This window comes from Canis lupus, chromosome 3 (assembly GCF_011100685.1).
Source record: "Canis lupus familiaris isolate Mischka breed German Shepherd chromosome 3, alternate assembly UU_Cfam_GSD_1.0, whole genome shotgun sequence".
Lineage (NCBI taxonomy): Eukaryota > Metazoa > Chordata > Mammalia > Carnivora > Canidae > Canis > Canis lupus.
In genome coordinates this window covers 73643119-73667144 of record NC_049224.1, presented here as the reverse complement: position 1 = coordinate 73667144, position 24026 = coordinate 73643119, and the positions used below count along the sequence as shown (strand labels likewise).

The window sequence follows — 24026 nt, the reverse complement described above, 5'->3', positions numbered from 1 at the left end:
AAATTAAGTGCATACTATTAAATTCCACACAGAAATTTAAAAGAATGAGATAAAAGTCTTTCTGAGGAAGAGGCAAGGAGGGAGACAGGAGAGGAAAAGAGGGAGAGAGGGAAAGAGCAAGTCAAAGACATTAAGTTATGAAAAAGGAAGCTACAGAAATGTCAAAATAAAATGCCACTCTAATAAATACAAAGCTGTATATACAGATATATATGTACATTTGGGTGCGTGTATATATTATTTACATAGCTATGTAAGGCAAAGGAATGGATGACAGAATGAAACATTTTCATCTGAATTGTCTCTTTTTTCAATGAGAATGTGTTACTTAGATAATTTAAAATAATATTAATCTAAATACTCATCCCCCAAAATGATAAATTTAGTTTCTTTTATAGTCTTAGTGCATAAATCAATATTAATTTATAAACAAGTATAATCAAAGAAATGTAATACACAGTTCTTAGTTTCCTCTCACTTCAGAGAAATTTTTTGTCTCAATCACTCTGGTTTCCCTGAAAACATCTAAGAAATGTTCTCTATCTTATACATAATCTATTCCTATTTGACTGGTAAGCAAAACTGTATGTCTCTAAAGATCAGCAAAAGAGAATGTGACACACACACATCCTCAGCAGTATTTTCTGCTACTGTTTTCCAAAGCCACAGATTGCTAATATTACATGGTGAAATAGAGACCACCACATTCTCAATTTTTTTCCCATTTAACATCCCCAAAATAATTATAACTTCAAGAGCACTGTCTCTGGAATTATAAAATTCCAGATTAAAATTAAAATTAAATTAAAAATAACCGTTATAAACAAATTTCAAGACAGGGAAAACCCCCATCATTTTCAACCAAACACCAGCCCCTGATGAAACTGCCTAATAAAAGGTCATCTTGGCCAAACAAAACTCAAGGTCTCTCACTTCATTAAACAGCTAAAAGTAAATATATTTACCCAGTAAAACAAGTATTTGGGATTTTACCAACTTACAAGAACATTTTACTAGAGTCCGTGGTTAGCTAGGAAGATGTTTATATGCTATTTTTTCCTTTCCCTGTATTTTGGAAGATTAATGTAATCAACGTACTTTAAAAATCAACAGAAGACAGATTTAATAAAAGTGATGATGAAAAATACATCATGAAGCTAAACATGCTAACAAGCCTAAAGAGCTGAATGAAGTACCTGAATGTACAAAAGTACTTGAATGAAGTACATTATTTTCTCAATTAAGGTTATTTCCTATTTTTCTCATTGTTTATAAAGCCCTGTGCAACAGGAATGTGAGCTACATATGTAGTTTTAAATTTTCTCATAACCGTATTTAAAAGAAGTAAAAAGAAACAAGTAAAATTAACTTAAATGTTTGGTTTAATCCAAATAACCAAATTTTAAAAAGTAAAGAAACAAGTGAAATTAATTTTAATAATATATTTTATTCAACCCAACATACCCAAATTATTATCATTTCAACATGTAATCAATACTAAAAAATATTAATAAGATAATTTACTTCATTTTGGTACTAATTCACTTACAAGAGTTTCAGTTTGGGCTAGTCACATTTCAAGTGTTCAAAAGCTGTAACTAGTAGTTCCCATACTGGACAGCACATATCCACAACAAGTGGGTCAAATACAATTTCTAAATTTCTGAAGTAGTTACAAAATCAACAGAAAGTCCTAAGTACTTAAGCCAAAACAAAATGTCTTTAGCATAGTCTTTAAAGGCAGATGTAGAGATACAACAAAATTAAAATGTAAGACTAACAGTTAATAATTGAGCATTTACCATATGACCCTGTTTTAAATGCTTTTCAAGAATTATCTCATTTGATCATCAAAAGGCCTCTGACATACGTGCTAGTAATAAATCCATTTCACAAATGAGGGAACTAAGCCACGGGGAAGGTAAATGAAGGTTAACCCACCCAGACTGAATCAAGAGCTCATGCTCTTAAACACTACAAATACTATGCTGCAAGAAAAATACCAAACAAAAATTGGTTTATAAAAAATAAACTATAGAATAATGAACCACAAAGTGTTTCTTTTATTTTTTTAAGATTTTATTCATTAGAGAGAGAGAATGAGCATGAGCTAGGGGGGAGAGGCAGTCGGACGAAGAAAAGTAGACTCCCCGCTGAGCAGGGAGCCCAAGTGGGGCTCCATCCCAGGACCCTGAGATCATGACCTGAGCCAAAGACAGCCATTTAACTGACTGAGCCACCCAGGCACTCGTTTCTTTTGTTATTAATAGGTTGTTAAAACCAAATCATTGTCATATAACCCTCTTCCACAAGAATCTCCAATCTCCAAATAAACAGTACAATTTTAGGTTAGAATTTTTATTTTTAAACTATTATTACCATAAATATTCTATTTAACCTGATACTAGTAATATTTATATTTATAATGTGAATATTTCTTCATGACCCACTACTGAAAAACTATAGTTTTAGTTTAAAAAAATATTTTTTTAATTATTTTAAGATGAAGCATTTTCCAGCTTATTAATTTCAAGAAGCTACACCTTTCTTAAAACTCTTTATATTTCTGATTTTATTATGGGCTGCTTTTTAACAGTTCATTCTCTTATGAAGAGGGAAAAAAGGACTTATTTTTCTTCCCATGCACCTGTCATTTCAAGGAATAACAAAGTATGAGAAGATAAATATAGGCAAGGAAAGAACTAGCTTTTTCCTATATCTTAATTCTAAGAAAAAACAGAATACTATATAATTAATACTGAACATCCTATTAGATGGGTACATCATATTTCAAGATTTTCAGCTAAAACAAGGGGATGATGTTCACCTTCCCATATATGTGCCACCAGCAGAATGACATAAAACACTGATAATGTTCACAAAATTTTCAGATAAAATGCTGGGTATCTATTCAGAAAATAACATTTGAAAATACCCAGTCTGAAATAAACAATCCTGTGTTAGAGAAAATCTGTGATCAGAGCTTAAATCGTCTGACCCTTCTGTGTACCTAAAATCACAAGATAAGGATAGCCAACTGAACCACAGTTGAAGGCCACGGCTGTCTGCACACTAACTTTGACGTTTCCAGGCTGTCACTGGGAAGCTTGATCACACCACCTTCAGTTACATAATAAACCTATCACCATACTGTTTCTAGTATCCCTCCCACATATTCAAAACTTCACAAAGGTGGCCAGATCTCAGAGGGGGATCTCTGAATAGAAGAGTGCATTTGCACAATGTGCCTGAACAGATATTTAGCAATAGAACAAAAAGGTTAAGGCCTGTATCATAATGAAGAAATATCTCAGCTTACCAAAAAGCTTACAGAAAATACGTTCATGTTACCTACATTGTTTTTGATCATTTGAACAACTTTATCAAATAAATGAGAACCTACAAAACTCATCTGTGGGCTTTTCCTTTTTCCTTCAGACTGCTTGTTTTTATTTGCCTCAGGCACCGGGTCTCGCCCTTCCCTACGCATCATCCAGGGAAGTCTCTCCAACAAGCCTATTCAATTGGTGTTTCTGCTTTATAGAAAGTGAGACAGACTCAAACAAGCTATTAGGACACTCAGGCAGGGCTTCTGACATTCCAGACTCAGGTTCCTTCTACAACAGGAAGGACTTTCCTTTTCTGTTTTATTCCTTACTTATCAACCAGTGGTTCTACCATGAGTACCTGCACACTCTCAAGTAACAGCCCATACATTTAACTAAAGCCTTATAGTTACTCATATCTTCAAAAAACCTTGACCTTTTATCTGCAAATTCCAATAATATTAAACTCTTAGAGGTGGGGACGCCTGGGTGGCTCAGTGGTTGGATGTCTGCCTTCGGCTCAGAGCATGATCCTGGATCCTGGATCGAGTCCCACATCAGGCTCCCCTTGGGGACCCTGCTTCTCCCTCTGCCTATGTCTCTGCTTCTCTCTCTGTGTCTCTCATGAATAAGTAAATAAAATATTAAAAATAAAATCTTAGAGGTGATATGTATAATCAATAAAGCTGTTTTTGGAAAAACAAACAAACAAACAAAAAACAAAACCAAAAATCAAGAGGCACCTGGCTGGCTCAGTGGGTAGAGTCAAGGTTGTGGGTTCAAGCCCCATGTTGGGTGCACAGATTACTTAAAAAATAATTTTCAAAAAAATTTTTAAAATAACAAAAAACCCTTAAACATGCTAAAGACATTAACTCTCCAATTATCCTAATTATAGTATCATAGGTAATCCAAACACCTAATATGTAACTCATTTCTCAAAAATGTTTATAAATCACTACTGCAAACTTTTTATGTCTCTCATTACTTCACTCCTAGTCAAAGCCTCAACTTCCCTAATTACAGTTTCTATACTCCATCCCACCTTGAACACTAGCAATCTAGCAATCATCCTTAAATACCATTTTCATCATTCCACAACTCTCTTCAAAAACTTCAGGAGTAAAAAAAAAAAAAAAAAAAAAAAACTTCAGGAGTGCCTGGGTGGTTCAACTGGTTAAGGATCTGCCTTCAGCTTAGGTCATGATCCTAAGACCCCAAGATCAAGCCCCACATGGGGCTCCCTGCTCAGCAGGAAATCTGCTTCTCCCTCTCCCTCTACCCTTTCTCCCTTGCACATTCTTTCTCTCTCAAATAAATAAATAAAACTTTAATGGTTCCCTTTTCCCTGCTATGTTAAGTCTAAATTCATCTGCCTAGCTTTCAAGGTCTTCCCTCATCCTACCTCCCACCACTCCTTGTCATGTGGGCAAGCAGTCTCTTCTGTGTCCTATGAACACACCAACCCCTGTACTGGATGCTGTGCCTTAAATAATCCCATCTGCCTAAACGGACATGTTCTTTCCTCCATCATCTGCTCATCCTTCAACTGCCAGATCAAATCCTACCCTTTAAGCACTCGGCCTGACTACTGCTTATTGCTGCCTCAAGAGACTCCTAGAGTACTTGGGAGTCTCTGATCATCTATTATATCCCCAGCACCTAGTAACTGGGTTGTAAAAATGACTTAATAAATGTTTGTTGAATATAAGTTGTACTATGCTATGCCAAAAATAATTATGTGGCTTTTCCCTATCTCTTCAAACCAGGTGTATTCACTTCAATAGCAATAAAAATAACAGAGTGCTAAAAATAATGGTTTCAGAGGTTTTCTTCAATATGAACAAATCAGTAACCTATGAAATGCTTTCACGGCCCCTTCAAGCATTTCTGTATAGGAACCAATTCAAAGGGTTGAAGATTAATACATTTACATTTTTATTCCTGTTATTGTCTGCCCTAGTAGTTAATAATGTCAGAATCAAAAGGACTTTACAATGAACACATCTGAGTTTTTCCTCAGATGACAATTCAGAGTTCCTTACCAAATGACACGATCATTTATATATTTTACCATTTGAAGATTAGTGTACATTTATGACTTTTGCTTTTTGACCATTCAAAACAGATCGAACAAATGAATTTAAGTAGAAAAGCAATTACCTTTTAAAAAGTCAATGCTAAAGTCTAGGGTCACAAGGGAATACAAAGAATTCAGGTCACATCTGCACTATATTTTTTTAAAAGATTTATTTATTTATTTGAGAAAGGGAGAGGAGAGGGAGAGAACACACATGAGCTGGGGAAGGGGCAGAGGAATAAGGAAACTCCCTGGTGAGTGCAGAGCCAGATGCAGGGCTCAATCCCAGGACTCTGTGATCACGACCTGAGCCAAAGTCAGATGCCTAACTGACTAAGCCACCCAGGCACCCCATGCTAAATTATAAACCACAAATATGAATACCATTATATACTTAGATTATGACTTTAGAATGCAAGATAAAATACTAACGTAAAAAAGAAGTTTTAAAACACACCAATAATATTTTAATATATGATTAAAGATAGAACTTCCAACTTATTCGATATAGAACACCTAGGGGTGCCTGGGTGGCTCAGTCGGTTAAGTAGCTGACTATTGGTTTTGAATTGGGTCATGATTATAGGGTCCTGGAATCAGGCCCACATCAGGCTATGTGTTCAGTGGGGAGTCTGCTTGGGGATTCTCTTCTCCCTCAGCCTCTCTCCTACTCACACTCACATGTGCTAAAACAAATAGATAAATATTTTTTTAAAAAAGAACACCTAAAAAAATTCCAAGGCCAATAGCCCTGAAATTGCCCCACAGAAAATGCCAAGGATAATGACTATAGACTTATTCTGATAAATATAAACCAACGAAGCAAAAAAGGCAACAGAAATTCTATTCAAAGTGAAGGAGGTACACCCAGACACCAATGAGAAGCTCAAGAACATAACGCACACTACTCTTCTTCTAAAACAATAAACATATTCAGTACCTTACCTGTTTCTGAAATATATGTAACGGGATCCTGGCGTAGAATTTTAGCAGGTTTAGAGGCCAATGGCAATTTTTCTGGTTGCTTTTTGGCATTTTTAATCTGCACTGTCTCCTCTGATTCTGAATCTGTACATGAAAGGAAAATCAAACAAAACTCTCAACAATAAAATACAGTGCATTTTTACAGTGACTGTTAACCAATTCTTCAAGGCTCATTTGAGATAAAACTCGTATCGTGCATTCTCACAGGTTACTCCTACCAGTATTAAGTCTTTGTCTTTGTTTTCTTTTGTTACTATAACAAATCACCACAAATTTAGTGGCTTAAAACAACATAAATGTATTATTTTACAGATCTGAAGGTTAGAAATCCCATATGGGTCTCATTGGGCTAATATTAAAGTGTCAGCAGGGCTATGATCCTTTCCTGGTTACTCTAGGGAAAAATTCATTTCCTTGTCTTTTCCAGTTTCTAATGATTGCTAACATTCCTTAGTTTATGGCTCCCTTCCTCCATCTTCAAAGCCAGCAACATCAGGCAAAATCCTTCTCATGCTGCCATCTCTCTGGTTCTCTTTCTTCCACAGTTAATCTCTCTCTTGTGTTCTCTGTTCTCTTCCTTGTGAATACAATGGGCCCACCACCAGAGAATCCAGGACAATCTCCCTATTTTAAGGTCATCTGATTATCAACCTCAATGCCACCTACAACTTTAATTTCTCTTTTGTCATGTAACCGAACTGAACCTATTCACAAGTTCTAGGAATTAGGACATGGACATCTCTGGGAGCCACTAGTCTATCTACCACAACCTAATCACCCAAGACATTTAAATACAAACCAAGACAAAGCAATACAAAAATAGAAGTTTCATAAACTTTAGTATCCTTCCTTTTCCTCTGCCATGCATTTATAAATCCTGTTTCATACAATCCTAAACTGCATCAAACAATTAAATTTCCAGTTTCCCAAAAGACAAACTCCCAGGGAATGAGGATGTGTATTTATTTCAAATTCCTTACAGTATACAGCAGTTAAAAACTCACAATAAACATTCAAATATTTTTAGGATGGAATCAGAATCTTTGCTATCATAGTCAAATCCTAACAATCTATAAATGCTTCCTTAGGTTACCTTTTTAAGAATTCACACCAGATGAGTCTTCTCCACAAAAGCAAAACCTAAAACTTACTGAGTTTCACCATTATTTTAATCTATCATAAAAGACATCCATAAAAATACACATTCTCCATTTTAAAAGTATATTCAAATATTTTATATGGTGCTTTTCCATTTTAAATGCAAGAAAAAAGGACTAGATTAAAAGCACAAGGGATCCCTGGGTGGCGCAGTGGTTTGGCGCCTGCCTTTGGCCCAGGGCGCGATCCTGGAGATCGGGGATCGAATCCCATGTCGGACTCCCGGTGCATGGAGCCTGCTTCTCCCTCTGCCTCTCTCTCTCTCTCTCTCTCTGTGTGACTATCATAAATAAATAAAAATTAAAAAAAAAAAAACACAAAAATTAAATTTTAAGATTTTTGTTTTTAAAGCAATATTCTAAGGCACTATTTTCCAAATTCAGTTTCTAAGCTCAGTCACAATAGTAGCATGAATATTTTTAAAAATGGGGATCCCTGGGTGGCTCAGCCATTTAGCACCTGCCTTCAGCCCAAGGCGTAATCCTGGAGTCCTGGGATGGAGTCCCACATCAGGCTCCCTGCATGGAGCCTGCTTCTCCCTCTACCTGTGTCTCTGCCTCTCTCTCTCTCTCTCTCTCTCTCTCTCTGTGCCTCTGATGAATAAATAAAATCTTTAAAAAAAATCTTTTTTTTTAATAAATATGCCATATTCAAAGTAAGTCTAAGACATACTATATATACTATATACCCCCCTGAACATATTTAATACATTAACGTATTTCAGCTCTGATAAGTTCTGATATTAAAACTATTACAACTTTTTTTGAGCATAGAGCCCTCCCCTCACAGGACCTATTATAACATCAGAGAGAGCTGTGTGTCTCAGAACATCAGTTTGGAAAACACTGTTGTTGTTGTTTTTTTTTTAATTTTTATTTATTTATGATAGTCACACACAGAGAGAGAGAGAGAGAGGCAGAGACACAGGCAGAGGGAGAAGCAGGCTCCATGCTCCAGGAGCCCGACGCGGGATTCGATCCCAGGTCTCCAGGATTGCGCCCTGGGCCAAAGGCAGGCGCTAAACCGCTGCGCCGCCCAGGGATCCCAGGAAAACACTGTTCTATGGGATATAAAATTATTTTAAAACTTTAAAGCTCCTCAGAAGAAATATTACCTGAATCATAGATGATCCTCTTTTTCTTGTTTGGTTGCTTCTGTTTAGAGTCATCTTCTTTACAAGAACTATTTACCTATAAACAGTACAGTATGATTAGAATACAAAAAAGTCCATATAACTTAGTTTTTTTCTCTTTAAACTTGAGCTCGGTAATTTTGCCCTCATGGAGAATTTTTTGCTTGTCATAATGGAAGAGGGGGTTGTTACTGACATCTAATGGGTAGGTGGTAGACCAGGGATGTTTCTAAACATCCTACAATGCCTAAGACAGTCCTCCACAACAAAGAATTATACAGCCTAAAATGTCATTAATGCCCTAATTAGACTGAAGAATAAGCCTGATCCACCATCAAAAAGAGAAAAGATAACAAATGCTGGCATGGATGTGGAGAAAAAGGAACCTTCTGCACTGCTGATAGGACCATAAAGTGGAACAGCCACTATAGAAAACAGTCTGGAGGATCTTAAGAAAAAAAATTTTTTTAAAGATTTTATTTATTTATTCATGAGAGACACAGAGAGAGAGGCAGAGACAGGCAGACAGAGAAGCAGATTCCCCGTGGGGAACCCAAGATCATGCCCTGAACCAAAGGCTCAATCACTGAGCTCTCCAGGCACCCCTCAAAAAAAAAATTTTTTTTTAACTACCATATGACCCACCAGTCTACTTCTGGAAATATATCCAAAGGAAACAACAACACTAACTCAAAAAGATATCTGCACCAACCCCACCCCCCACCCCATGTTCACATAATCACTTATAATAGCCAAGACATGGAAACAATCTAAGTGACCATCAAAGTAGGAAAGGATAAAGTTGTGACACGCATTAAAAAAAAAAAAAAAAAAAAAGAGGAAATCCTACCACTTGTAACAACATGGATGAACCCTGAAGGCATTATGCTAAGTGAAATAAGTCAGACAGGGAAAGACAAACACTATATGATCTCATCAATTTGTAGACTCTAAAACAAAAAACAACCAAACTCATAGAAAAAGAGATAAGACTTACAGTTACCAGAGGCAGGGAGTACAACTAAAGGAAAGTAGACAAAAGGTTTAAACTTTAAGCTATAGGGATCCCTGGGTGGCGCAGCGGTTTGGCGCCTGCCTTTGGCCCAGGGCGCGATCCTGGAGACCCGGGATCGAATCCCACGTCGGGCTCCTGGTGCATGGAGCCTGCTTCTCCCTCTGCCTGTGTCTCTGCCTCTCTCTCTCTCTCTCTGTGACTATCATAAATAAATAAAAATTAAAAAAAATAAAAAATAAACTTTAAGCTATAAGTACTAGGGATGTAATATACAACATGATGACTATAGTTAACACTGCTATTTGACACACAGGAAACTTATTAAGAGGGTAGATTTGAAAGTTCTTATTAAAGAAGAATTTTTTTTTTCTTCTGTGTTTATATGAGATAATGGATGTTAACTAAATCCACTGTGATAATCATTTCACAATATATGTAAATCAAACCATCATGCTATATAACCAAACTTATATAGCTATATATGTCAATTATTTCTTAATAAAACTGAAAACAAAAGAATCCAGACAATAATTTTAACAGATGGGAAAGAAAGAATTGCAGAAAAAGCTGTATTATTAATCAGCTCCACTTTCACCACTAATTTACATATAACAAAGTATAAAAGAAGGTCAGATATTACAAGGCAAATGCTTTCTGAAAATGATAGAGACAAATAAAAATTAAGGAGTTGTGAGCCCTGCACCAACCAATTCCTGTTAGAAAACTAAAGATAACCGAGGCAAAAGGTATTATTTATATTTAGTAGTTATACATTTCTAAACTATTTAAATTTTCCCAAAATGCATCAAGAAAGTAATCAATTATAAGATAAAAATATGTTTCTAGGGACACCTGGCTGGCTCAGTCTGAGCATGTGACTCTTGATCTCAAGACTGAATTCAAGCCCCACATCAGGTGTAGGGATTACTTAATAAAATCTTAGGGGCACCTGGATGGCTCAGTCAGTTAAGCATCCAACTCTTGATTTCAGCTCAGGTCATGATATCATAGATATGAGATTGAGCCCCACATCAGGCTCTGCGCTAATATTCTCTCTCCTTCTCCCTCTGATCCCACCCCTACTCGTGTGTACTCTCTCTATATAAATCAATCAATCAAATTTTTAAGTGAATAAATAAAATCTTTTAAAAATGAAATATGCTTCTATTCATTAAACTGAAACTTGAAAAATATAATAAGCAACTAGCTTGCAAGAAAATAAGACAAAAGAACTATTTTAATTCAAATGCACCACCAGACTAGAGGACAGAGTTAGAATTAACTACATTAACTCCCAGAAGGGAGAGAGCCACAGAAGGGGAGTCTCAAATTCTGCCAATAAACTTAGCCCAAATCTGTGGCTGTCTCCTGAACTACATATGAATGGAACAACTCCCAATGCCCCAGCTAAGTATAAAAGACTTGAACAAAGATTTCATATGCTGCCCATCACAGGGGAGACAAGAGTTGAGAGCTTGAGTTCAGCCAAATTAATTGCCTGCTAAACCAAAAGAAATTAACACTTTTTGGAGGAATGTAACAGAGTCCAAATTTCCTATACTATATAATTCACACTGTCCAACGTAAGTCCAAAATAACCAGACACACACACAAAAAAATTAGGAAATGTGACCTGTGATGCTTAATTTTACCTGTGAACTTGTCTGGGCCTCAAAGTGCTCAGGTTATTACATCAAACATTATCCGAAGTATTTCTATGAAGGTGTTTTTGGATCATTTTAACATTTAAACCAATAAATTGATTAAAGCAGATCGTTCTCTCTAATGTGAGTAAACCTGATCCAATCAGTTGAAGGTCTGAAGAGAACAAAAGGCTAACCCTATCTTATATAAGAGAATTCCTCCTTCCTGACTGCCTTCAACCTGGGATATCACCTGTTCCTACCTTGGCTAGCAGGCTTGAGCCTGCAATCACCCTACTGGCTCTCCTGGTTCACAGGACTTCAGATTCATACTTAAACTATACCATCAGCTATCATAAGTCTCCAGCTTGCCAACTGTAGGTCTAGGGACTTGTCAGTCTCCGTAATTATGTGTATGAAATCTTTCAAATGAATCTTTCTAGATTCTACTTCTCTAGAGAATGCTAGTACAGATTTTGCTACAATGAAATGGAGTGGTGCAGTACCTAAAAAATGGAAGTGGCTTTGGAACTGGGTTATGGTGAAGGCTGGAAAAGTTTTGATGTGCATGCTTAAAAAAGCCTAGGACTTCTAATTCACGAAGGCAATGCAGAAAGACCTTGAACTCACCTCCACAGGACACACCAAATCTATACCTATTTATAGAGCAATTCCTCCTGAAGAACTGGGGGCTGACTGAACAGCTTCTGCACTACAAAAGATAGAGAGACCACATAGAGAATAGCAAGAGAAATAGAGACATGGTTAACGAAAGGAACCCCCACCCCTGTCACTGCAAACCGCATTAGGGAAGGATAGTACTGAGGGACCATAAGTAGATTTGTCTTCCCTGGAGCAGAGAAAAAAGGTCATGGTTTAAAAGAGTAACTAGATTATAAAAATATCCAGCCCTAGGATTCCACCAAATGGTGGGGGAGCTGCTGGAACTCTGCAGGTTGGTGGGCCAAGGTAAACCCCTTGAAGGGGCCATGGTTTACATTCTCTCTGCACTCTGACAGCATGGACAGGAGTAGGGTGCTGGTGCCCTTGGTGACCTATCACCTCAGTATCCCCCAGGCCCCATCCCACACCAGCCCCAGACACTCCCCCCATGTGACCCTAGTGCAACACACACCACAACATCCCTGGTTAGCTCCCCCCTATAGTGCTAGTTGTCTCGCCAAGGTGACACAAGTGCAAGGCACCTCAGAACACTCCAGGGCCATACCCCTTTGGCTCCAGATAACTCCAGACAATTTTGGCTCCATTTCAGCTTCAACTGTCCTACCAGGGCACCGTGTGCACAGAGAGCCCCAGAACCACCCAGCTTGTATGTACTTCAGCCTCAGCAGTCCTGCTATGCAGAGAGCCCTAGGATCACCCTGCCCCCATCCACTTCAGCTCAGGCCATCCCACCAGTAAACCCCAGCAAAAAGTGCCCCAGGACCACCAGCTACAACGTCAGCTAGCCAGCCAAAGTCACCGGTGACTGCTTTGTATCTAAGGTTCTGTTTGGAATAAGAATATGCAGGGTTGCAAGAATCCCTGAGTGGCTCAGTGGTTTGGCGCCTGCCTTCTACCCAGGGCATGGTCCTGGGTTCCTGGGATCAAGTCCCACATTGGGCTTCCTGCATGAAGCCTGCTTCTCCCTCTACCTGTGTCTCTGCCTCTCTCTGTGTCTCTCATGAATAAATGTATAAAATCCTTAAAAAAAAAAAAAAAAAAAGGCCCCAAGTAGCCAAAGCAATCTTGAAAAAGAACAAAACTGGAGGTATTACAATCCCAGATTTCAACATATACTATAAAGCTGCAGCAATCAAAGCAGTATGATACTGGCACGAACTAGACACTTAGATCAATGGAACAGAAGAGAGCGTCCAGAAATAAACCCATACTTATACACTGAATTAATACAACAAAGGAGGCAAAAATATACAATGGGAAAATCTCTTCAACAAATGGTGGTGGGAAAACTGGACAGCTACATGCAAAAGAATGAAACTGGACCACAGTCTTACACCATAAATAAACTCAAAATAGATGAAAGAACTTATGTTAAGAACTGAAACCATAAAACTTCTTAAAGAAAATACAGGCAGTAATAATCTCTTTGATATCAGCCTTTTAGGAAATTTTTCCTAGATGCCTCCTTCAGCAAAGGAAACAAAAGCAAAAATAAGATTATTGAAACTACACCAAAATAAAGGCTTTTGCATAGCAAAGGAAACCATAAATGGTTCCTTCATAAAATGAAGAGGCAACCTACTGAATGGAAGAAGATATTTGCAAATGATATATCCAATAAGGGGCTAATATCCGAAGTATATAAAGAACTTTTACAACTCAACACCACAGAAACTCAAATAATCTAATTAAGAAAATGGGCAGAGAACCCAAAAACACATTCAGATGGCCAACAGACACATGAAAAGGTGCTCAACATCACTAATCATTAGGTCAAATAAAAAACACTATGAGATATTACACTATAACCTGTCAAAATGGCTAGACTCGAAAAGACAGGGTTGGTGAATATGTGGAGGAAAAAAAAAAGGCTCATGTAATGTTGGTGGGAATGCAAACTAGTACAGCCACTGTGGAAAACAGTGTGGAGGCGCCTCAAAACACTAAAAATAGAAAGGCATACAATCTGGTAATTCCACAAGTGAGTATTTACCCAAAAAAATCTCAAACCACTAATTCAAAAAGATATATACACCCCTACATTTACTGCATTATTTATAATAGCCAAGATATGAAAACAACTTAAATGTCCATCAACAGATAAAGATTTGAGATACACACATACATATACACACCCACACACACTATTACTCATCCATAAAAAGAATGAGATCTTGCCATTTGTAAAAACTAGAAAGTATTACACTAAGTCAGACAACAAAAGACAAGTACCATGTGATTTCACTTATAAATGAAATCTAAAAAAAAAAAAAAAAATATGAACAAACAAAGCAAAAACTGATCCATAAATACAGAGAACTAACTGGTGGTTGCCAGACGGAAGGGGGTTGGGGACATGGGCAAATAAGGGTGGAGGGAAGTACAGATACAGGCTTCCAATTATAAAATGAATCAGGCACGAGGATGAAACATACAGCATAAGGAATACAGTCAATGATATTCTAATAATGTTGTATAGTTATGGATGGTAGATACACTTGTGAGCATAGTAAACACAGAGTTGTTGAATCATAATGTTGTACACCTGAAACTAATGTAACATTGTCAACTATATAGTTCAATAAGCAAAATAAATACATTAAAAAGAAAAATTTTGTAAAATGTAGGCTTCTGTGAAGGGACTGTTAGTGGTAATACGGATGTTAAATGCAACTCCAGCAAAGTCTTAGGGAGAAAAGATAAGAGCTAGTGAAAGTTTCTATCACCTTGAGAATATACATATCATAAACAGAATGTTTAAAATATGAACATGAACGACCATTCTGGTAAGGATTCAGAAAGAAATGAAGAACATATTGTTGGAAATTGGAGAAAAAGACAATCCTTGTTATAAAATGGCAAAGAACTGGCTAAATTGTGTTTTAGTGCTTTGTGAAAGACACAACTTGTGAATAATGAAATTGAATATTTAGCTGAGAACATTTCTAAGTAAAGTGTTGGAAGGTACAGGCTGTTGGAAGGTCCTCTACAGTAAAATCTAAGAGGAGAGAAATGAACTGAGTTGTTAAAAAGAACCAAGACTTAAAGATTTGGAAAATACTCAATCTGTCTATATTGCAAAAAATGAGAATGAATCGTCTAAAGAGAATACTGAAAGTGTGGCTAGACTATCACTCAATAAAGAGATGGTGGAATTACACAAGCAGAAACACTGCTAGTTCAAAATGAAAGAAAAAATGAAGGAAAGGCTGTCAGACTTCTTGATTCTACAGGACAGGACAATAGGCTACTCAACTGCAAACCTGCACTATTCTCCAAGAAAAGGAGATGAGACCATAAAGGTGATTCAGAGATCATCAGGGCTGTCTTATTTCTTTTTTCAACAGATCAGACTCCATCAAGAAGCCTTGGGAATGGGACCATCCTGAAGAGCTGTCAGGGTGGGACCACTGTTCTAGTGGATCCAGAAGGCAGGGCATCGAACTAAAGATTTTCTCAAGCTTTAAGATCTAATAGAATTTGCCCTGTGAGGTTTTTGGACTTCTTTGGAACCCATCACCCCTTTCTTCCTTGTGATCTCTTCCTTTTGAAATGAGAATGTCTATTCTGTGCCTGTCCCACCACTCTATTTTGGAAACACATACTGTCCGGTTTCAGAGGTTCACAGGTGAAGAAAAATTTTGCCTCAGGATGAATCATATCTGGAGTCTCGCCCGTATCTGATTTTTTTTCCCCATATCTGATTTAAATGATATTTAGATAAGACTTTGGACTTTAGAGTTGATGTTATAGTGAGTTCCAACTTCTGTGAGAAACACATGAATTTGGGGAGCCATTTGGCAAAATGTTTGGAATGAATGCTTGTATTCCTCCAAAGTCATATGCTGAGTCCCTATACCCCCATTGTGGCTGTATCTGGAGATGGAGTTTCTAAGGAAGCAATTAAGGTTAAATGAGGTCATAGGGACGGAACTCTGCTATGATAAGCTTAATACTCTTAGAAGAGATACTAGAGAGCTCACTCACATACATATATGTACACACACTCACTAGCTCTCTCCCTGTCTCAACCTCTCTCACCATGTGCTCACACCAGGAAAAGGTTATGTGAGGACATGGCAAGAAGGTAGCCACTACAATCCAGAAAAAGAGCTCTTGCCAGGAACCGAACTAGCTAAAACCTTAATCATAATCCTGTCTCTAGAACTGCAATAAAATAAACTTCTGTTGTTTAAACCATCCAATCTATTATATTTTTGTTACAGTAGCTGAAACTGATTAATACTTGAGCCATAGACTCAAGAGAAAAGGAATTTAACAGAGACCAATCCTCATATGTTAATATTAACAAACAAAAGTTTAAAGTAGCAATTATAGGGGTGTCTGGGTGACTCAGTCAGCTGAGCATCTGCCTTTGGTCACGATCCCAGGGTCCTAGAATGGAGCCCCACATCAAGCTCCCCTCAAGGAGCCTGCTTCTCCCTCATCTCCCTGCTTGTGCTCTCTCTCTCTCAAATAAAAGTAAATAAAACCTTTAAAAATAAAGTAGCTATTTTAACTACATTCAAGAACATAAAGCAGAAAAATTAAAACTATGAAAAGGAAACTAATTAAAATTCTAGAATTGCAAAACACAATATTCACAATAAAATATTCACCACATATGTTTAATAGCATATTAGAGAGGAAGGAGCTTAAAGACAAGCTTAAAGACGAGAAATTATACAATCTGAAATACAGAGAAAGGAAGGATAAAAATGAACAAGCTTTGATGAGCTATGAGACAATATCAAAATTCTAATATGTGTATAACTGGAATCCCAGAAGAGGAGAAAGAGAATGAGACAAATATATTTGAAGAAGTAATGGCAAAGAGTTCCCAAATTTGGTGAGATTTATAAATTTATAGATTGAAGAAGCTCAGAAACCATAAACAGAACACACACACACACAAACTATACCCAGGCACACCACAGTCAAAGCTAAAAACCACACATAAAAATCCTAAAGGAAAACAGTATCAATCCAAAATTCTGTAACCAGCAAAAATATCTTTCAAGAATGAAGATAATTAAATAGAAGCTTCCAGAATTTGTTACCAAAATCTTACACTACAAGAAATGATAAAGAAAATTCTTCAGGTTTAAAGATATAGAAATTCAGAAATTCTTATCTTCAATAAGAAATGAAAAGCACCAGAAATGGCAAATATGTGGGTGAATATAAAAGATCAACTTTTTCCTTTTAATTTCTTTAAAATATGTGTTTAGAGAAAAAAGTATTACACTGAATGTGGAGTATTAACATAGGTAGATATAATACATGACAACTAAAACATAAAAGATGAAGTGGTGATAAACAGACCTGTAGAGTTGCAAAATTCTTACATTTTACTCGAAGTGGAATAATATGAACTCAGACACACTACTGTAGCCTTTGCCTGCTTTCTATGGCGACACTGTACCTTAACTTTTCTGAGGCCCAAAGAAGACAGAGAAAAGAATAAAGCTTTCCTCCAAAGCCTTCCTTCACCATTAGTCCAACACCTTTCACTTGGGGCTCACATCTCTACGAGCAAACTCTGGTCATAAAATGCAAAATTTTAACAACTAAAAAGGGTTCCACCTCTATTTCAGAAAAACAAGCAATGAATGCAGTCAGCTACATTAATTAGAAATACACTTACCTTCTTCTGCAAAATGAGTTGAAATCTATTTTATTTTAGGCTCCCACTACATCAAGTCTAGGAACTGAATTTATTTAACTTTTTATACAATTCAACATTTATCTGGAAAACTGACCTTAATTTCCTTTATTCCTTTCTTTGATTTTAAAGTTTCTTCAGCAGACTTTGTTTTCTCATTCTTCTTTACTGTTTCGGTTACAGGTTTCTTTCCACTTGGTATAACCCCAAAGAATTTCCGAATATCCTAAAAGCAAAAAAGGACATGCATAAACAAATACTAACTGCACAAAATTTGAATTCCAACTACAAAATGGGACAGCTCTACACACACACACTGGTTTACCTTCAATTTCTTCATAATGAGATAGTTCCAGGTGTGCAACAGCATTCTTTTCACATGCAAAAGTTAAGTGATAAAATTACCTGAGTTAAAAATAATTTGCCTAATGAAAAATATGTTAACTTACAGAATTTGGCCAAAAACAGAACAAAAATGATCAAGTGAAATATTTCTTAACAACAGCACAATTACTAAAGAGGCAAGTAACAAGTATTTATTGTTCATACATACATATACTCATCCCACCAATCCAGGCCCAGTGAGGGAGAAGACAAATGTTGAAGAGTATAATCCTTGCCCATGGGATTTATATTCCCACTATAACTTCATTATTATTCTTTCAAATTCGCAACCTTGATCATTTAAGACCTTAATAACTAAAAGCCTTACAAATTATTTTTTATGATATTTTCAAATTCTGAAAAAATACTTTGATGCTTATTACAATATTCTAAGAGCTCTATCCCCTTGTGTTATACTGAATTAAAATTAATCATAATGAAATTTACAATGTAATTTACAATTTAAATCACTTTTATCTTTTGCATACATATCCTTCCCTACTTGTTTAGATTTTAGCTTTGAAGAAAGTGTAGTGTAGAGAACAAGAATAGACCTTAGAATCAAAAAGCCTAGGTTTGAATACCTGCTGTAGTTTTTATGTGTGACATTGGGCAGGTTACCTGAATCTGCTTTCCCATCAGTAAAATGGAACTAATACTGCCTACACTTTATGAGAATTACTTTTTGTTCAGCAAAAAGCTGAACAAAAAGTTCTTCTCCTCATTTATGAACTATTATCCTTTCACATCACAGACACATCTCTATTTACAATTACCTCTGCTCCCAGGTAAGGATATGAGGAACACAAAAAAATGAGATCCAAATAAGGATCTGAATTCCTAAGAACTGGGTTCAAGAGCCAGGTGTTCTCCTCATTCTATCCTTAATGGTCACACTCCTGAGTTTTCAATCCTTTTTACCTTTTTCAACCTCTCTCTTTATTATAGTGAGGAAAATGACTGTTAAAAGTACTTTGTGAAGCAGGAACCTGGGTGGCTCAGTGGTTAAGCATCTGCCTTTGCCAGGTTGTGATGCTGGGATCGAGTCCCACATCAGGGCTCCCATTGGGAGCCTGCTTCTCCCTCTGCCCATGTTTCTGCCTCTCTTTCTGTATCTCTCATGAATAAATACATAAAATCTTTAAAAAAAAAAAAAAAGGCACTTTGTGAAGTATAAGAAAGTTAACAATTATTTCCTAAATCCTGGCAATAAACGTCATACTCTTAACATGTCAAAAATCCCAAGTAAGTGTGTAATGCACACACACACAAACACAAATAGCCGTGTGTCTAAGAAAATAAAGCAAATAAATGAGATACACAGATACCTTAAATTTTTATTAAGATTATAGACTTTCCTGGTTTTATGTGCTTTTGTAAATTTCTTAATTCACAAAAGTCACAAACCCATCCTAATAAAATCTAAGTCTAAAAAATACTATTTATGAAATGGATACCTCAGCTATGAAAAACTAAGACATTTGTGTCAGGTGCTAAAGAAAGATGGACAATAAAGAAAGCCACAGTCTTCCGTATAACTTGCAAAAAATTGGGTTTGAGGTTGACAACCACTTACTTTATTGTTTCTGGAGGAAATGAAAGTTTCACATTGGAGTTTCACTTTTAAAATTACCAAATGGTTCTTCAAATGGTGGTAACAGCAAGCACACCCTCCACAGCATGGTACAGCACATGCACCATGGAAATACCAAAACTGAGTATTAATAATGAGGTTACAGTCAGTGCTGGTTTTCAATCTGTATTAGAACTACAAATGCTTAAAACCACAAAGACAAAGAAAACAAAACATAATTTAAGAAATGGAATTGTCAGTTATATTGAGACTGTCTGATTTCTGTTTGTTCCATACTGCTACTCCTTAGCATTGTTAAAATCTTCCTTTCCAAGTAATCCCTTCTACTCGTATCTCCTTTCTCTTCCTTTCCTTTATCTTTCTTTAAAGATTAATTTGAGAGAGAGAGACATGGGAGGAGAGAGGAGGAGTCCTAAACAGACTCCACACTGAGCTAAGCCCACTGCCCCATGCGGTGCTCAATCTCACCACCCTGAACCTGAGCCAAACCAAGAATCAGATGCTTAACCCACTGCACCACCCCAACATCCCCCTCCTTTCCTTTACTCTACTCTACTCTCTCACTCCCCGCACCCTTATACTCTGACACCAACAGAGCAGTTAAAGAAATTACAACATGATCTAACTCAATATACACTGAAAATCTAAACTCTTGGAAAAGAATTTTCATCAGAATGAAAGCCAATAGACTCTACCTTTTAAGGATTATCTCCAACATGAGCAACCATCATGTATGTAAATATCTAAAGGTCGGATCCCTGGGTGGCGCAGCGGTTTAGCGCCTGCCTTTGGCCCAGGGCGCGATCCTGGAGACCCGGGATCGAGTCCCACATCGGGCTCCCGGTGCATGGAGCCTGTTTCTCCCTCTGCCTGTGTCTCTGCCTCTCTCGCTCTCTCTGTGTGACTATCATAAATAAATAAAAATTTAAAAAAAAAAAAAATATCTAAAGGTCACTAATTTGGCTTCAATTCAGAATGACTTCACCTTCCTCCTCAACACTCTCTGTCTAGCATTCCCAGTTTTCATGATTTTGTGAAATGATGGACATCTCTAATGGTTAATCATATTCCCAAACAATAGATCTAAACAGCACTTTTCCCTTCAAAGAATAATTTTTGTTGAGTCTATGAGTAAAAAAAGAAACAGATTTTTAAATTTACTTTTATAATCTTGGCAAAGGGAAAGACTAAGCAGAGCATCAAGGCTAAAAACCATCCATAAAGAAAGATCTGACTCCATAAAAATAAAAGATCCCATAAACAAAAGTTAAAATACAAACAACTAACTTCAAAATATCTACAATATTTATTATATATAAAGGTTCCTACAAATCAATAAAAGATAGCTGAGTAGAAAAAACAAAAGGCAACTAAAGCATATTATATAAAAGATCCAAATAACCAACAAACAATATGAGATGTTCAATTTCAAAAATAACAGATAAATTGAAGCTGGATTATTTTTCTCTAAATGTTAAAATATTGATAATGCCCAGATTTATCAAAGATATGTAAAAACAGATGCTCACACACTATACTGCTATTAAAGTAAAAACTAGTATAATGGAAGACAAAAACTGTTCCAGAGGACAATCAGCAACACTCATCAAAATTGTAAATGTATATACCCACTGTCCCAGGAATTCCACCTCTAAAAGAAATGATAATAGAAAATAATATTATTTTTATTTGGGGAAATCAAAAAAAAAAGTAGTAATTATTTCTTCTTATTTTATTCAACAGTTATTAGCTGAACAAGAAAGTCAGTTCAAATGAGGCAAAAGTTTAGGCAAAAATCACAAAGTTAAAACAAATTTTAGCACAAATAGCTAATAAGTTTTTCATGTTTTTACTTATAGCTACTGGACATATATCTTTTGATGACTCTATGAAGTATACAGGGGCAAACAACATCTCCATCTTACAGATGAATAAAATTAAGTCGAATGCAAGCTTTGTCAGTTTTGCCATTTACTACTACAGGTCACTTGGGATGAATTACTTCTCTGCTCTTTAGTTTCCTCTTGATACCACATGCCTCATAAAATTCCTGTGGGGATTAAGATGGTACACCAAAACCTCCACTATGGAACCCGGTAGTCTGACTCCAAATCTCTTTCATAGTTTTCCACTTGACCATGACTGTCCCTTCAGAGTTTCCCTATAATTGTAAGATCTATGCAAAGGTAGCCATATCCTACAACTAGCAGTATGGTCTTTCCCTTCTCATTCCTGATACATTTGTGTGCTTACAGGCAGGACTCAGAACACAAACAGGAAAATGCCTTCATGCAGCTACCTAAGAGATAAATATATAAAGAATTAGATTAAAAACTGCTAAGATAGATCTTATCACTAAACTATAAGAGGACCAGGAGCACAAACACAAATAGCCTTTGGGACAGCTTCCCAACAGAAGCAACACCTGAACTGAGTCCTAAAATGATTAGGAGGAGATTTTTTTCTTTTTTTTTTTTTAACGTAACCTCTAGCTCCAACGTGGGACACAAGCTCACAACCCGAAGACCGAGAGTCACAAGCTCCACTGACTGGGCCACCACCTGCCCCAGTAGGACATACTTTTGATAGTCATAGAAATCTGAGCTTGAAGGCAGGGCTGTAAGTTCCACATAGCAGGCTTGTTTATCTTACCACTCTATCTCAAGTACAGGGACAGCACCCTGTAGATGCTTAATTAATACTGGTTCAATGCAAGGAGCACCTGGCTGGTTCAGCTAGTGAAGCATGCAGCTCTTGATCTTGAGGTTTGAGTTTGAGCTCCACGTTGGGTGTGGAGATTACTTAAAAATAAAACCTTAAAAAAAAAAATCAGTTGAACACATGAGTAGTTATTTCTAAGGTCACTGACCTTCACACCTGGGCTCCAAAAGAGGTTCTTCATTACCTAAAATGAAACTCATGGTAGATTTGTTTTTAAAAGATTAAGTATTAAAATAATATTTAACTGAAATTAATTTTGTGCTATGAATTTACCTTACTGCTTTTGGCTTTAAGAAATTTTAAGTGGATTTTTTTTAAAGTGGATATTAAATTAACACCTATTGTATATTATTTCTTAAGTACATTATTAAAGTTAACGTTCCAGGGGCACCTGGCTGGCTGTTGGTGAAGCATGGAACTCGATCTCAGTGTTGTGAGTTCAAGCCCCCGCTGGGTACAGATATTACTTAAAAAAATAAAATATTTTTAAAAAGTAAAAATAAAAATAAAAATAAATAATAAATAATAATAAAAATAACGTGACTTCTATAATTGACCCTTGCAATATGGTATTCTCTTGTCACATTATAATACTATGGCTACTTAAAAAAATTAGAAAAAATTGCTTCCACTTTTAGTACAATATTTCCTGTTTTTAACCAAACGAATTGCCTTTTATTTATTTTTTTTAAAGATTTTATTTATTTATTCATGATAGACATAAAAAGAGGGGGGGGCAGAGACACAGGCAGAGGGAGAAGCAGGCTCCATGCCGGAAGCCCGACGCGGGATCATGCCCCGGGCCAAAGGCAGGCGCTAAACCGCTGAGCCACCCAGGGATCCCCACGAATTGGCTTTTAGAAATTTACATATATATCTACATATAACTGATGTTAATAATACAGCCAAGTCTAGCACTGGACTCAAGAAATTCTCTGAGGAAGATACCAGTGAGTAAAAGTGTGGTCTGAAAAATTTTTAAATAATAACAGGTTATAACCAGAAAGAATTTTAAGAACTTGCATCAACTAACTAACTTGCTTGCTTCCTTCCTTCCTTCAACAAACATTCACTGAGAGTCTTCTATGAGCCAAGAACTATTTTTTTAAGATTTTATTTATTTATTCACAGAGACAGACAGAGAGGCAGAGACACAGGCAGAGGGAGAAGCAGGCTCTCCGTGGGGAGCCGGATGTGGGACAACCCCAGAACTCCAGGATCACGCCCTGAGCCAAAGGCAGACACCCAACCGCTCAGCCACCCAGGCGTCGCAAGCCACTAACTATTCTTGGTGTTTGGAATAAAACAGACAAAAGTGTCTGTTCTTGTGGAACTTCATTCTATGCTCTTGGTCTTTCTGTCTTCAGGGAAAAAAAGCAGAACACAGGAAATAACAGACAAAATAAAGCACAGCAAAGGAACAGAAATGGAGAATATATGATTAAGGGAAATATCTACCTCTCCTCCTTGCCTTGGAATCTACTCAGTCTACTACCTGAGACGTTGCTTCCAAGACCGTGAAGAAACCCACTTCTATTCTTAGTTGTGGTGAGGAAGATGTGTAAAATTCTGAAGCCACAGTATGTATATCATATGGGCCTTAGACTACTCTTTCAATGAAACAGTGTATCACAGAAAGT

General features: G+C 36.7%; 2 protein-coding genes across 4 annotated transcripts in view; one reads left to right on the top strand and one right to left on the bottom strand.

The window, feature by feature from the left end:
- WDR19 (WD repeat domain 19) overlaps nucleotides 1–23962 on the top strand; it is a 157065-nt gene extending 133103 nt beyond the window's left edge. The window contains exon 37 of the mRNA XM_038533468.1: nucleotides 23754–23962. The gene's annotated coding sequence lies outside the window, so the exon portion shown is untranslated. The remainder of the gene's footprint in view (nucleotides 1–23753) is intronic.
- Nucleotides 1–24026, bottom strand: part of RFC1 (replication factor C subunit 1) — a 74039-nt gene that overhangs the window by 41975 nt on the left and 8038 nt on the right. For 2 of the 3 annotated variants that reach the window (XM_038533470.1, XM_038533469.1), the window contains exons 2-5: nucleotides 19648–19785; nucleotides 17785–17913; nucleotides 8663–8738; nucleotides 6352–6474 (exon numbers count right to left, since the gene is read on the bottom strand). In XM_038533470.1, coding sequence (XP_038389398.1) covers nucleotides 6352–6474; nucleotides 8663–8738; nucleotides 17785–17913; nucleotides 19648–19785 — 466 coding nt within the window. The remainder of the gene's footprint in view (nucleotides 1–6351; nucleotides 6475–8662; nucleotides 8739–17784; nucleotides 17914–19647; nucleotides 19786–24026) is intronic. The other variant, XM_038533471.1, reaches the window with a different exon arrangement.